Source organism: Leopardus geoffroyi, chromosome C1, assembly GCF_018350155.1.
Source record: "Leopardus geoffroyi isolate Oge1 chromosome C1, O.geoffroyi_Oge1_pat1.0, whole genome shotgun sequence".
In the NCBI taxonomy this organism is placed as follows: Eukaryota; Metazoa; Chordata; class Mammalia; order Carnivora; family Felidae; genus Leopardus; species Leopardus geoffroyi.
Window position 1 is genome coordinate 41828271 of NC_059328.1, and position 15824 is coordinate 41844094.

The following is a 15824-nucleotide window of genomic DNA, read 5'->3' on the forward strand; positions in this document are numbered from 1 at the left end:
CTAAGCTAGCCTTTTAAATTGTGAATAGAGGGGCGCCTGGGTGGCTCAGTCAGTTAGGCATCCACCTTTGGCTCGGGCCCATGATCTCACAGTTCGTGAGTTCAGGCCCCATGTTGGGCTCTGTACTCATAGCTCAGAGCCTGCTTCAGATTCTGTGTCTCCCTCTCTCTCTGCTCCCACCCACCCCCCATGCCACTCGCAGTCTGTCTCTCTCAAAAATAAAAATAAAACATTAAAGAAATTTAAATTGTGAATAGAATTTGACCCTGAAGTCCAGCTGCAAGCCCAGGGATGAGATTAAAGTCACAGTTCAGCGATTCCAGAGTTCGGAGTCCCAGTGCCTGGGTTTGAAACAAGTCTATTCTTTTCCTTCAGGGTCCTTACCACAGATAAAATTATGCATTTTTTATTCATGTACTTAGTATTTATCTCCCCTCCTAGAGGGTAAACTCCATGTAAGTAGGAAGGGTGTTTCCCCATAGCTAGTATAATGCCTGGCATAGAGTGAGCACCAGGTAAATATCTACTGAATGAATTAAAGAATGAAGTTTACAGTTTGGCTCTACACAAGTAACTTCACACCTCTGACTTAAACACCAATTCTTTTAAGGAGATCAATACTTCCCTGGGTCAGAGGGCAGGTGGGAAAGATACAAAGAATGATTGAAAGCATATACAAGAAGAATTCACATAGCGGACAATATCCATAATCCTCTGATCTCCTCAAAGCTTCATAGTTCTCTTTAGGCTCTCCTTTGCATTTCCTCACTTGACCTTCACAACAACTCATGAGGCATGAAGAACAAGGATTATTTTCTCCTTTTGATACTTAGGGAAGGCCCATGGAGGAGAAGGGTCACTCCAGCTCACATGACTGAGGGCAGAGCCAGGACTGGAACCCAGGACTCCAGAGTCCTAGGTCAGCTGAGTCCTCCCACACACACCCAGATTCTTCCCTTGACCAGCGCCAGACCCAACAGTCCCTGCAAGGGGCTCAAAATGGAAGTAGTGGAAGGCCCTCTCCTGCTCATCTCTTCCCACAGGCCTCCAGTGGTTGCTTGGCAACCAGCACCAAGCAGTAAATGGCCTCTAGTCAGGTCTGTTGCTGTGGAGTTACCTAATATCCCTCCCTTCACATCTGTGCATGCTCTCACTCTCTATTAATGAGACTTCTCCCCTACTCCCATCTCCCCAGTACGATTCTCATCTCTGATCCACAATAATTAACCTCTCATGAAACAGAGCGGGCTCTTAGGGACCTATGTATTCAGGGACCCCAGGGAACAAAGCACTACCAATACCTTCATCATCCAACATCCTCCAGAGATGATAGAAATTCTTTTTGCGAATGGTCCTGCTCAGCAATGCTCATAACCTCCTCTTCCTCCCTCTCCACCTTCCACCCTGACAATGGCTTTCTGAAATCCCCTGAGAGATCAAATTGACCAGAGAAATTTAACTGAACATTTCAGACAGTGCTAGTGCTGTTCCAGCACTCCTGGAACCATGGGTGGAAAATCTGGCAAGGAACCCAGTCACACTTTGCATTTAGATCAGGAGAGAAAAAGGAACCTAACATTTATTGTGTTCCTAATACGTGCTAGGCACAATACTATGTTATCGCATGTAGCACCCCCCGTCAACAAACCTGTGAGCCTTTTACAGTTGAGGATATTATCTATTCATAGAAATAGAGTGACTTACCAAAGCTCACATAATTAAAAAAAAATCACAGAACTTTTGTTTACAGAAGTAAATATATGTAAGTAGATATATATAAGCAGATATGTGTTCCTCCTTCTTCCTAAACAATTAATTGATCATCGAATTCTGTAAATTCTAGTCCTAAATCTCTCTCCTCATTTCCATCCCTTTGGTCACTTTGTCGCTGTCATGATATTATGTTCCAAATGTCTGCATTCTCCTAAAATTCATAGGTTGGAGTCCTAACCCCCCAGTGTGGCTATATTTGGAGATGAGGATTCTAAGTTAGTGATTAAGGTTAATTGAGACCATAAGCAGGGGGCGGGGTGGCTGATTTGATAGGATTAGTGTCCTTATAAGAAGAGACACCAGAGAGCTCCCTCACTCTCCATATATAAGCACCAAGGAAAGGCCATGTGGGCACGCAGCTAGAAGGCAGCTATCTGCAACACAAGGGAAGAGTTCTTGTCAAACGTCAACCTTGCTAGCACCTTGATCTTGAACTTCCAGCCTCTAGAACTAGAAGAAAATAAATTTCTATTGTTTAAGCCGTCCAGTCTGTGGTATTTTGTTACGGTAGCCCAAGCAGACTAATACACTTAATTCAGGCCCTTATAACTTACCTGAACCACTGGTTTCTTTGCCTTATTTCCATCCTTTCTCCAAACTGAAAGAAGGGATTTTTCTAGAATGCAGATCTGACCTTATTAAAACCCTTCTATGGCTTCCCATGGTCTGGTAATGGTCTCCAAATTTATACCCTTTAAGTAAGGCCATGTGAACAATGTGAGCACATACCCACAATATTTGTATATTTATTTAGATTACACATACATATAGATCTATATCTGTACACAAAAGATGTTAAAACTCATAAAAATGACAAATATTTAAATCTTTACATTTTAATGTATTTATGAACAGTACAGAAAACTTTTTCTCTGCTATAGAAAGGCACATATGCACACACGCACAAAATCTCTTTGCTAATTTTTTTTTTTTAGCAAAAGCAATGTGATTGACTATGTCAGATCTAATTAGATCATCATTGATTTTACCTCAAAACATGGCTGACAATGAACTTATGCTGGGAGTCTGAGAAACATCAGTTCAGCCATTTTCCATGCTCACTTGGGCTCACTATAATTAGTATAGTCTTCAGGCAGAGGTTTCTTCGCAGGACTCTTTTAAAGCCACATATCCATTGTGAGGGTTTATTTAGTTAAAATTAGGTAGTATAATCAATAAATCCACTTAACCAGGGACAGAGAAACTGCAAAAGTTCACAATGTACTGAACATAAATGAAGGACTGAGGGAGCCACCACTGCCAAATCCCTTAGAAGGGCAGACTGTCTTCTCCTACCTGAAGATTTTTTGAGTGTAGGATATGTGACCACGTGATGTGGAGATCAAATGAAGACATCTGTGTCAATCCATATAGGAAATATGAGTAAACCTTTATCTTATGTTTATAGATTAAAAAAAAAAAACAAAAAACTCCTAATAGTTTCTTCAGGTCTCTAAAGAATCGTCAGGTATGTAAACTCTGGCCCATGATAAGAAACTTCTGTTTGCTGTGCAAGGTCTCCCTTACCCCCAAGCCACTGCCTAACAGCCTCTCCAGCAAATTTCCCTCCTAGCACCCCTCCCTGCTCTTCACAGCCTTGTTCCAGTTCCCCTGTATTGCTCACCACCCCCCAATATCCTGTGCTTTCACTTCTCTGTGCATTGGCTGCCAAGAGGATGTCAGATTACACAAGTGGAAGCAGTTGGCACATAATAGGTACTTAATAAATGCTTATTGATTCTCACCATAAGACAGTTAAACCAAATGGTAGTTAAACCAAAGTGGTTCTTCAATTTTAGCCTGCCTCAACACCACCTGGAAGGCTTGTTATAATTAATACACATTGTTAGGCCATAGCTCAAAGTTTCTCATTTAAGTAGGTCTGAGGAGGGGCCTGAGAATTTGCATTTCTAATAAATTCCCAGGTAATGCTGATGCTGATGACCTGAAGACCACACTTCTAGAACCAATGAACTGAGTGGTCTTTTTAGCTTCTCATATTTCTAATAACTCACAATTCCTCAGTGATTTTAATAAAGACTAAATGAACAAAATAAACTTTTATCTCTATATAAATTAATACTTAACATCATCATAAATGGAAGTAAGGGCTCTATAAGACCTAACATGCACAGTGTAGAGAAAAGAGCACAAAACTTGGAATCAGAAGGCCTCAATTGGAATCCCACTTTGCAACTGTGTGGTTGACTTAAGGCAAGTTAATTACTGAGTCTGACTTTTTTTCTTCTGTAAAATAGGAGTGAATTAAAATAATATCTGTCCCTTGGGGTTAATCAGAAGATAATAACATATGGAGATAATTTATAAAAAGAAAAGTACTGTATATAGCCAATAAGATACGTGCACAATGTATCAAGTTGAATGGAGAGATCATAAACAACACATGCTTTGAATACTAAAAATCACTAATTTTCAAAATATCTAATCCTGGCAATAATTCATTATTGAAAGGCATATGATCTACATTTTGCTATATCATCTCAAAGATGTATATATTTTATTAGTACCACTGGTAAATACCAATAATAGTAGCTGTGGTGGTTTCTAAGATGGTCCCCAATGATCCTCACCTCCCAGGATTCATACCCTTATGTAATTTCCTCCTACACTGAATCAGTGACCAAAAGATACTCTAAGGCTAAGTAATGAAAGACATTGTCACTTCCTCTCTGCTTTCTTGGATCTTTCCCCCTGGGGGAAGCCAGATGCCATGCCATGAAGGCACTTACACAACTCCATGGAGAGAATCACATGGGAAAGAACTAAGGCCTCCTGCTAATAGCCAATACCTGATACATGAGTAAGCCACTTTGGAATGGGATCCTCTAGCCCCATTCAAGCCTTCAGATGACAACCCAAGCCAATATCTGACTGCAACCTCATAAGAGGCAACAAGACAGAAACCAAGCCACCCCCAAATGTTTCATCCACAGAAACTGTGTAATAATTAATTACTGTTATTTTAAGCCATCAAGTTTTGAAGTGATTTATTACACAGTAACAGATTATGGACACAGGAGCTAACATTTACAGTGCATTTACTGCATTCCACGAAGTATGCTAAGCACCAACAGCCCTATGATGTCGATGCTACACCCCCAAAGAGGAAAGGGTGGCCTAGAGAAGATAAATATTTAGTCAAGATTCCATAACTAATAAGTGGCAGAACTGGAAGTTGAATCCAAATTTCTAACCCCAAAGCCCAAATTCTTGGTCACTCATTTGTATAGGCAGGATAAAGCCTCTTAGAAAGTTAAGCAGCAGAAGCAACTGAGGCCCCAGAAGCGAGCAAGCTTCTATCAAAGCAGCAAGGGGCAGTCCAGGGGCCAGGCCTTCAACAGCACTGGTGCTTGATGCCATAAGACCCAGAAGTTCCAGACTGGCCTGCCTCCCAGCTCTTGTACTAGCAGACCAATCACCCCCCAAGACAATCCTGCGCAAGATGCTCAGGACTCACCCAGATCTGCAGCTTCACTCGCTTCTCATGGCGGTAGACTGTCTTCACCTTGAAGTCGATGCCCACAGTGCTGACAAAGGCTGGGGTAAAGGTGTCATCGGCATAGCGGAAGAGGAAGGAGGTTTTGCCAACACTGCTGTTGCCAATGATGAGCAGTTTGAACATGTAGTCAAAATTCTGGTCAGAAGCATCTTTGACTCCGGCTTTACCATCAGTCACAGAAGCCATCTATAGGAAAGACCTGTGGTCACTCAGGAGGAACACACCTCCAGTGTCACCAATCTTTAATGGTTACTCCACCATTCACATACACTCTCTCCACCCAAGCATCACTGAAGAAACACACACACCATAGAATCACCCCAGTACTACACCTGCTCCAAATGTTGTCTCAGGACTGGGGTGGAACCCGGTTCCTCCCATTCATTCTTTCAGCAAATATTTACTGAGCACGTTGCTCTGGGTCAAGCCTTGTGCTGGGTATGGGGAATACAAATATGAATCAGACATGGTGCTATAACCTCTGAGTGGCCACAGATTAGAGTAGAAAAGCATGTAAACACAGGGTAACAAGGCAGTAGATAAGTGATAGGACAGAGGGAAGGCTTGGCCCAGGAAGCCCACAAGAAACATCTAACATCTAACCCAACCTAGAGGCATGGTGGTCAGGAAGAGTCTCTTGTAGGAGGCAGCTCCTGAGCTGAGTTTTGAAAAGAAAAAGTCAAAACAGTAAACATATGAATATTCCAGGAAAGGCCCAGCATGGGGCTATCATTCCCCTGTTTCAAAAACTTTCAAAGGGGCGCCTGGGTGGCTCAGTCAGCTGAGCATCCGACTTCGGCTCAGGTCATAATCTCACAGTTCGTGAGTTGGAGTCCCGTGTCAGGTTCTGTGCTGACAGCTCAGAGCCTGGAGCCTGCTTCGGATTCTGTGTCTCCCTCTCTCTCTGCCCCTCCCCTGCTCACGCTCTGTCTCTCCCTCTCTCTCAAAAATAAATAAACATTAAAAAAAATTTTTTTTAAACTTTCATGGCTCCCCACAACTCTAAAAATCAAGCCCAAAGAACCAACTTACCAAAAAATAAACTTGATCTTCTTCTAGGCTTTCTCTCTACCAACCAGTGCCACTTTTATACCAAATTATACGCTTTACTCTAAGCCATGTTATTTCTTGCTTTATCCCTTTAGACATGTATTCTTTCTGTTTACAAGACTCTTAATAAACTCCTATTCATCCTTATAGATCCAAATGAAATCTCACCTTCCGTTGTGCATGATAAAGGCACGCACTCCTGCTTCTATGCCCCCAGACCACACTAACAGCACTGGTGTCATTTAGAAACTGTTTACTATTCTAGCTCCTCCTTTAGACCAAGCATCTTGGACTTAATGTACTTCATTTCTGCATCTCTAGCTTCTACCATAAGTACTCATACATAATCAGCACTCAGTAAATGTGTGCTGGATTAATAAAAGTCACTCATCACTCTGGGACTCAATCTCATCATCTGGAAAATGGAGAGGACAATTTCTGCCCTGATTTTCCTACAGGGCTGTTATAGGACCCAAATGAGATAACACTAAGGAAGACCTTAATAAACTGATAAAGCCCTCACAGCTGTGAACATAAGTTATTATTCCAAATCCTTTAAAGCCCAGTTCCTTTGTTTATTTTATTTGTTCATTTGCTCACTCATCCATATACTCATCAGCAAGTATTTATTTATGTGCCAGGCCTTCCCTGAGACCCCAGCTCCCTCACACCTGCCACCATCCTCTCTTTTCCTAGAACACTTTGGATCTGAACCCCATAATCCAGCACTTGGTCCCATAGTCTTATTGGAATAAGTAAGTACCCTACTTCTCTACCTGCAGTCACCCCTTATGCTCAGCACTGGGTTCTTGGGCAGGCTGTATAAGTGGTCAAAGGAGGGTGGGAACACAGCCCTAACATGAGATAATGTCCAGGGTGTCACTCTCTTTGGGAATTCCTGTTTTTGTTCTTCAAAGGAAAAGAAAGACAGTTTGGCTGGTGGGTTTAAGTCTATGGGCCTCTCAGGTGAGCTGTAAGGACAAGGAACTGACAAACGTAGAAGGTTTAAAGCTCTCTTGAAGAAAGGTCAAAGAAATATATGGGATTATTAGCAGTCCTTTAAAATTTTTTTTAATCTTTATTTATTTTTGCCAGACAGAGACAGAATGCGGGCAGGGTAGAGGCAGAGAGACAGAGAGACAGAGAGACAGACAGACAGACAGACAGACAGACAGACAGAATCCGAAGCAGGCTCCAGGCTCCAAGCTGTCAGCACAGAGCCAGGTGTGGGGCTCGAATTCACGAATTCATGACCTGAGCCGAAATTGGATGCCTAACCGACTGAGCCACCCAGGTGCCCCTAATAGCAGCCCTTTAATAATACTTTCTTAAATATGCCACCACTAGCCTCTGGTGGCCTCTGTTCTTCCTTTCTCTTTTCTCCCAGCTCTCAAGCCCTTATCTGAGACCCTTGGCCCCACTCCCATAATCAATCTGCCCCAGAACAACACTCACTAGTGGGTGTGGAACGTGCCCAGGACACCTGGAGCATTTACACGGAAGAAGAAAGTGAGATTAGAGGGGAGGATGCCATTGCTTGCTTAAACTGTCTCATAGCCCTAACTTTTCAGCTTTTCATGGTACCAGATGGAGAGCCTGTTTCCAGAATTGGCAATTCAAAGGAATTATGCTTTTTTTCCTACCTAAAACAAGGGAAGCAACCACAACAACCTCACACCATCCTCCACTCTGCTGCCAGTCATTACTGTTTGTTTACAAGACAGAATTTTTGCTTTGAAAGTATAAACTCACTATAAAAAATTAGAAAAGAACACAAGAGGGGTGCCTGAGCGGTTCAGTTAAGCGTCTGACTCTTGATTTCATTCGGCTCAGGTCATGATCTCATGATTTGTAAGTTCGAGCCCCAAGTCAGGCTCTGCACTTGCAGCACAGAGCCTGCTTGGGATTCTCCCTCTCTTCCTCTCTCTCTGCTCCTTCCCAGCTCATGCTTGCACTCTCTCAAAATAAATAAATATATAAAGAAAAAGAAAAAAGAAAAGAACACAAGAGTGTAAAACAGAAAGTTTTACATTGTAAGATACCCCATCTACTCAGAAACAGCCATCATTAACAGTTAAGTGTATTCTCTCCCTTATTTTCTTTATTCTTTTCTTTCTTTCTTTTTTAGAGAGAGAGAGAGTGCACATGAGTATGGGAGAGGGGAAGAGGGAGGGAGAGAGGGAGGGAGAGAGAGAGAGAAAGAGAGGGAATCTTAAGCAGGCTCCACGTTCAGCACAAAGGCCTAGATCCTCTGTGGGCTAGATCCCACGACCCAGGGATCATTATTTGAGCCAAAATTAAAAGTCAGACACTCAACTGACTAAGCCACCCAGGTGCCCTTGCCTTTTTTTCCTCTGTTACTTTCTTATGCAACAAAGTACCATCTGTTTTTAAATTATATCTTATTATTTGTTGATTTTAAAGGTAATACAGGCAGACAGCCTCTCCTTTGCTGTCCTGCCTACCTCTCGCTTGCAGTGTATTCAATAAACTTCTATCTCCTTTAATAAACAAACAAACAAATAAATAAATGGTAATACATATGTTGAAAATAATTCAAACTTTTACTATTTGCAAGCATTATCTTATCACCATCTGTAGTTGGCATTATTTTAATTTTTACTTAAAAAATAAATAATATGTAAAGGTTTATAGTGCTTTCCACTCCGACTTCCAGTCTCTGGTCCTCTCCTCAAAGGCAAACATGTTACCAATTTATGCACCCTTCAGAGATAGTTTTTGTATATATAAACATAGAAATATATTTATACTTTTTATCTATATATAAATGACAGCATACCATATATCCTTGTTTGTAACTTCTATGTATATTTCACTTAACATTATATCATAAATATTTTTTCTGAGACTTCTATTTTTTCATTTTTTTTTCAAAAACTAACAGCCACAGTAGTTTATTTACAATTGAGACCTTTAAAACTTTTCAGAAATATCATTTCAATTGACTACATTGTATTCCATCTTATGGATGTGTCATATGACCAATTCTTTAATATTGTACCTTTACTTTTCTATTCTTTATTATAAATTAAATCAAAGTGGTCATGTATTTACATAAATATGAATTCAGTTTTCTATTACTTCCTTAAGAAAGATCCCTAAAAATGGGACTGCTGGTCAAAGAGTAACTTTACTGAAACACAGATTTGATCCTTACCTCAATTGCAAGTCCTCTACCTTATTTTATTCTCTAAACATGGGAGATAAAATTGGAAGAAGAGAGATTATAATTCCTATTTAATCAAGAAAGAAACTGAGAACCAGAAATTGAGGATTTGCCCAGGCGTTACAATTAACAGTTAAGACTAGACCTAGTACTGTGCATTATTATAGGGAGTTCAAAATCCCTGCTCTATTTATTGTTCAGCTGAATTTTTGGGTGAGTCGTACTGCCTCTCTAAGCCACAGCATTTTTACTTTACAATAGAGAAAATACTCTCTTCACAGAGTTGTGGTACATATAGAATGAGCAGTTGCCATATGTAATTAATCTAGCATAGTTTCTTGGCCTATGAGAGGTACTCAATACACATTATTTCACTGGCCCCTTTAATTCACTTCCATAGTCAGATCTTGTTCAACTGCCCTCTCCCTAATCTGGGCTACATTATTGGAGTTTGTTTTACAATTAGCTGTCTGCTTCTTCTTCTGGATTCATCTGAGTTTTATCTATCCTTACAGCCTGGCAACACTGGACCTAAAGCAAATCTTTAGGGTATGCTACCCCTTTATTATTATTATTATTATTATTATTATTATTATTATTATTTTAAATATACATTGTTTTTCTTTTTTTTTTTAACGTTTATTTATTTTGGAGACAGAGAGAGACAGAGCATGAACGGGGAGGGGCAGAGAGAGAGGGAGACACAGAATCTGAAACAGGCTCCAGGCTCTGAGCGGTCAGCACAGAGCCCGATGCGGGGCTCGAACTCACGGACCGGGACCGTGAGATCATGACCTGAGCCGAAGTCGGATGGTTAACCAACTGAGCCACCCAGGCGCCCCTATTATTATTATTATTATTATTATTATTATTATTTAATGTTTACTTTTGAGAGAGAGAGAGACAGAGCACGAAAGGGGGAGGGGCAGAGAGAGAGGAAGACACAGATTCTGAAGCAGGCTCCAGGCTCTGAGCCATCAGCATAGAGCCCAATATGGGGCTTGAACTCACCAACCATGAGATCAGAACCTGAGCCAAAGTCAAATGCTTAACTGACTGAGCCACCCAGGCACCCTATGTTGCTCCTTTCGATAAACATTTACTGAGCATTTGCCATGTGCCAGACTATTAATGTAAAAGTCATATTATTGGTCTTCGTTTTTTCTGAGGCAGCTGTTTACACACTTAGATTTTTGGAATAAGAAGAGATTTGGGTGTGGCAGCTTTACCATAACAAAAACCCTGACTCCTGGTCCCAACTTTCCCATAACTCAATGTATGAACTTGGGCAAGTCACTTAAACTCTGAGCCTCATTATCCTCATCTATGATATGAAAATATTACCTACCTCAGAAAGCTGCTGTGAATTTTAAATAAGAGAATGCATATAAATGTGCATCATACACTGTGTTGAGAAAAACACATGGGGCCTCCTGGAGAATCAGCGGGAAAAGTGCCTGCCTTTATGAGCTATGCCTGCCACAAGGAGTGAGACAAGACTAAAAACTAGTTTCAATTCCTGATATGATCCACTTCCCTTCATTGCACAGGTAAAAAGAATAAAAACTAAAAATAATAAAAATAAAATGAGGCTCTATAAAGAGAAGTGATTTGTCCAAGGTCACACAGCAAGTCAGTTGGAGTATCATGACTAAACCTTCTGTTATTTAATGACTCCCAGATTAGATGAGGCTTAGGGAAATTAAAAACTTCAGTAAATTTAGCGTGAGTAAAGAAGCATCTCCAGCGCCCTGCAGCTCTTTCCTGGCGCTTGCCATACTGTACTATCAACACCTGTTTATGTGCACACAGCACAGCATTCCCAGTAGGTGGTGTGAGAATAGGGAGAGGCAGAGGGCAGAGAGGTTCAGTTGCAAGGCACATTCAGATGGAAGCCCCCAAGGAGATCTTTTCAGGAAGGTGGCAGGGGCTCCTTAGACAGTTGGAAGGGAGGCAAAAAGCATCCCAGCAGGCAACCGCCTGAGGCAGATATGAGCAGACAGGTCACTGACTGCACAGCAGCGAGTGCAGAACGCATTTGTGAGATAAGCATCAATCAGATCTTCCTGTCTTTTGTGACAGTCACATAAATGATAGAGCTGGGTAGCTCACTGTCTCCATGACAAGCAATAAAGATGAAGGTCCAGGGGCGCCTGGGTGGCGCAGTCGGTTAAGCATCCGACTTCAGCCAGGTCACGATCTCGCGGTCCGTGAGTTCGAGCCCCGCGTCGGGCTCTGGGCTGATGGCTCAGAGCCTGGAGCCTGTTTCCGATTCTGTGTCTCCCTCTCTCTCTGCCCCTCCCCCGTTCATGCTCTGCCTCTCTCTGTCCCAAAAAAAATAAACGTTGAAAAAAAATTAAAAAAAAAAAAAAAAAAAAGATGAAGGTCCAGGGACCATCTGGGAAGGCATTTCTAGTCCCAAGCTGGGGGAAAGAAGGAAATGGCCCCTGCAAGGATTGGTATGAAAAACAAGGCTTTCAGTCTGATAGGCAGCAAAAATAAGCACCCACGGAAGAAGCCAACTTCAGCTAGGAAAGAGGGGAGAGAGGAGGAGAAAGCCCTAAAATCCAGCAAGAGATCAATTCATTACATGTAATGAACAAGTGATCGGATGAACTTCTCTTTTGGTGGAAAGAGAACAAGATTGTGTCCGAGACACCTGGGTTGAACTCTGGCTCTCTCAGCACTTGTAAAACCTTAGGCAGATCAATTTTCTCACCTATAAAATGAGTTAATAAAAGACTTCCTGGCAAATTGTTATAAGAATTAAAACTACTATATGGGAGAGTGCTTTATAAACCCCTTAAAAAAATTTTTTTTTGTCTGCTTCATATTTTGTTCTACCAAGTCATCTTAGGTACTGGAAATAGCTTGGGGTTCCAAACTAAACAAACTAGATTCTGTTTCCAGGTCTGTCATTTATTAGCTCTGAGACCCTGGCAAGAAATCTTACATAACTAGGACACAGTTTCCTCATTTGTAAAACAAGCATCATTGGGAAAATTAGAGTCAATGTTGGTAAAGCATCTAGGTAATATGTGACACATAGCTGGTGCTCAATAAATGTGACTCCATCTTCTCACTGGGAACATTTAGTGAGAATAGAAAGGGAGTTGGGCAAATGTGGACTTCATCCTATTATATCCAGCCTCCTCCCTAAAGCCAAACTCTACTAACTTTTCTAATTCAACCTTTCTTTAGACCATTCCCCAATGCAGCACCACCAGCCCAGCCTAGGCCACCTATTCACTGTTTCTCCGGGTCTCTCAGAGCCACAAAAACAGTATCATAATAGCTACCATGTACTGAGCACCTACTAAATGCCAGTGCTTTCAATGCAATCTATCTTGCACAGAATATAGGCACACCTGCATAATATTAGTGGCCTCTCTCTTTTGTACAGTGCTTTATAGCTTATGAAGCTCTTTTCACCCACGTTATATTCGCTTCTCACAATTCTTGCCTGGGGTGGGGGGTGGTAGTGGTAAGTGAATTGAGGCACGAGCACCAGCACAGGTCAATTGTTCACTGAATCAATATTCACTGAACACCTACTGTGTACCACACCTGTACTGTACTCTGGAGGGAGGGAGAGGAACCATAAGGAGTTCTGAGTTTAGGGAGGGAAATCCTTCAAAACATCCTCTATAGGTTACTGGTATCTCTCTTCACAACATGTTCCTTAAGAAACTGGAGATTCATTTAGTGGACTGGAGATCATGTTAGAGTTTGGGCTTTTCCCACAGTGTTTCCTCTGACAGAAACACATTGTTCTCCACTGCTAGCTAAATTCTTCATTACCAGAAAGACTTCCCTTACCCATTGTCTTTTAGCAAAATGTCTCCTCTGGCAAACACAGGGCCAGGACTTCCCCCACTACCATAGCCAGGGCTTTTCATGGCATTCCATGATTTTTCTCCCTTTATAGGCACAGAACACGTGGTCATCCACCTGTACACACACACTCCTTTTACCCTCCCCCACCCCTTTCTATCTGGATTCCAGAAAGTTGGGATGGAGGCCCTGTCTTTCTCCCACCCCCCTCCACACTTGCATTAGCTTCCAGAGGCTGCCATCCTGCCATCCCTAAAGTCCCCTCCCACATTTGGACTCTGGAACAGAGGGAGCCAGTGGATGAATTTTTCTTTCCAAAATTATCTTCTTGTCTGTGATCCCAAATGTCGGTGTAACAAAGTTCACTGACTGCGCCCCCTCCTCAGCCTTCTTGAGTAGCTGAGACACAGCTAGCACCTGGGTGCCTGTGGACTCCACTACAGGCCACATCATCGTTTCACCCTCACACCACAACCCACACCTGGCTTCCTCTCCAGCCTGACCCAGCACACCCAGCACTGCCCTAACCTTCCCAAGGCTCTCAAACAGTTCCTCCACTCCCAGCCGCCAGACCCCTGCTCTATTCCAGTGCCTCTCCACCTGCCACCCCTAGCCAGAACTCAGGCGCCCACTGCCCATATCCAAGGCCACTGCCCTCTCCCTCCACCAGCTCTCCGCACCCTTCTTCTGCAGTCCGGGTAGATCCAGCCTTGCCTCCCACCTTCCCATTCTTCCAGGATTCCCGCCTCCGAGCCCCACCCCCCAGTCCCCACTCACGGTTATGCCCCGTGGCCGCACAAGGCTGGCCTCTGGCTCCGCATCCTTTTCGCTCCCAGCTCTCCACTCACATCCCCTCGTGCTCTTCCCCTCTCCCCGACCAGCACCCCCCCCCCCTTTGCCCAGCGCCCCTTCCCTTCATCCCCTCACTCCTCTCCAGCTCACAGCGACCCCTGCGGATCCCGTCCCCTGCCCTTAGCTCTCCACCTCCAGCCACCCCCTTGCCCTAGCTGTCCTCAATGCCCTCGCTTCAGCTCCCGCTTCATGCTCCTCGGCTGCCTGGCACCCTCTTCCCGCACTGCCCCTCAGTCCCTCCTTACATCTCCCCTCCCCCAACGCTCCACGTTTCCCCCCAGAGAGCCCCTACTGCGCTCCAGTGGCCGCTGGTCCTTTCCCACCGCCTGCCGCCCCCTGCCCTCGGAGCTCCCCTCCCTGCCCTCACGGTCTGGTAGACTCCCCCCCCACCCCCCCCCCCACCGTCAGCGCGGCTCCCGAAGCTACGCGCCTCCCTCCCGGCCGTGGCGCCCCCTCCTCAGCGGCCTCCCCCAGCCCCTTCTCCTCGGTGTCCCCTCTGCTGCCCTGCACTCGTTAGCGCCCGCCCGGTGTCGCCAGCGCCCCTAGCCCGGGTTGGTCCCACATCCTCCCCGGGCGGGGCGCCCGGGCCGCGCCCCTTACCTGGGACTTCGGGTGTGGGACGAGCGGCTCGCTCCTGGCAGTGCAATGGGACTGGAGATCTAGCTGCACGCGGCGGAATGTGCAGCCGGGTTCCCAGAGCAGGGAGGCGCGGTGCGGTGCGGTGCGACGCGGGGAGGTGCGGGGCGGGTCTGGCGCCCACCGCAGCTACTTAGGGCTGAGGCTGTAGCTACAGCTCTGCTCCGCTACGGCAGCGTCCAGGCCCCACCCACGCCCCGCCCAGGGGCGTAGTCCGTGTTCGCTCCTCCCCGGGCCCCCGCAGCCTGCAGGTGCAGGAAATTAGTGGTATCTTGGGCCCCCAGGCTTCTTCCCACGAGTTCGCGGGTATCTGAGTGACTACAGTGATTTATCTTAACTGTCACGTCTCGTTCCATAGACTGAACTTACTGCTATGGTGGTTGAGAGCTTTGATAATAATATAGATGATGATTGGTACCCATCTTTGCCATTTCCAAAGAACTCTCCTGTCATACTGCTTCATCCTCACGAAAGCCCAGGGAGAGAAGCAGAACCTGGACCGCTGACTACAGGAGGAAACTAAGTCAGAAACCTGGGCACTGTCCTCTTCCCTATGCACTCCTTCACACCCCACATCCCATCAGTCTGGTAATAAAACCTACTTAACATACCCTATCCCTGCCCTTCCTCTCCATCACCACTGCACTCACCCTGGTCCAGGCTCATCACTTCTTGCCTAGGCTAATGTAACAGCCTCCTAATAGATGCCCCTGCCTCCACTCCAATTTATCCTCTATACCAGCACCATGAGTGATTGTTCTACATGTCACCGTGTTACCATCAACCTAGTTAAAACAAAACAAAGTTTCAATGGCTCCCCATTAGAGAAAATGTTATTTCCTAGTCATTAGGAAGCCCCAATTCTGTCAGAGGAGGCAGGTATAGGAGGCAATTTGACCTCCCATCCTGACCTGCACTTCACTTTAACTCTTCCCAAGGTCATAGGAGTCAGCTGCCAGCTTTGGTTTAGAA

General features: G+C 44.3%; 1 protein-coding gene across 3 annotated transcripts in view; it reads right to left on the reverse strand.

Moving 5' to 3' along the window:
* Positions 1-15055, reverse strand: part of RAB3B (RAB3B, member RAS oncogene family) — a 68565-nt gene extending 53510 nt beyond the window's left edge. Inside the window, exons 1-2 of one of the 3 annotated variants that reach the window (XM_045477368.1) lie at positions 14817-15055; positions 5252-5479 (exon numbers count right to left, since the gene is read on the reverse strand). In XM_045477368.1, the coding sequence (XP_045333324.1) occupies positions 5252-5479 (228 nt within the window). In that variant the 5' untranslated portion in view covers positions 14817-15055. Of the gene's footprint in view, positions 1-5251; positions 5480-5625; positions 5868-14816 lie in introns of those variants that run through there. The other 2 variants (XM_045477366.1, XM_045477367.1) reach the window with 2 other exon arrangements.
* Positions 15056-15824: the final 769 nt, after the last annotated feature.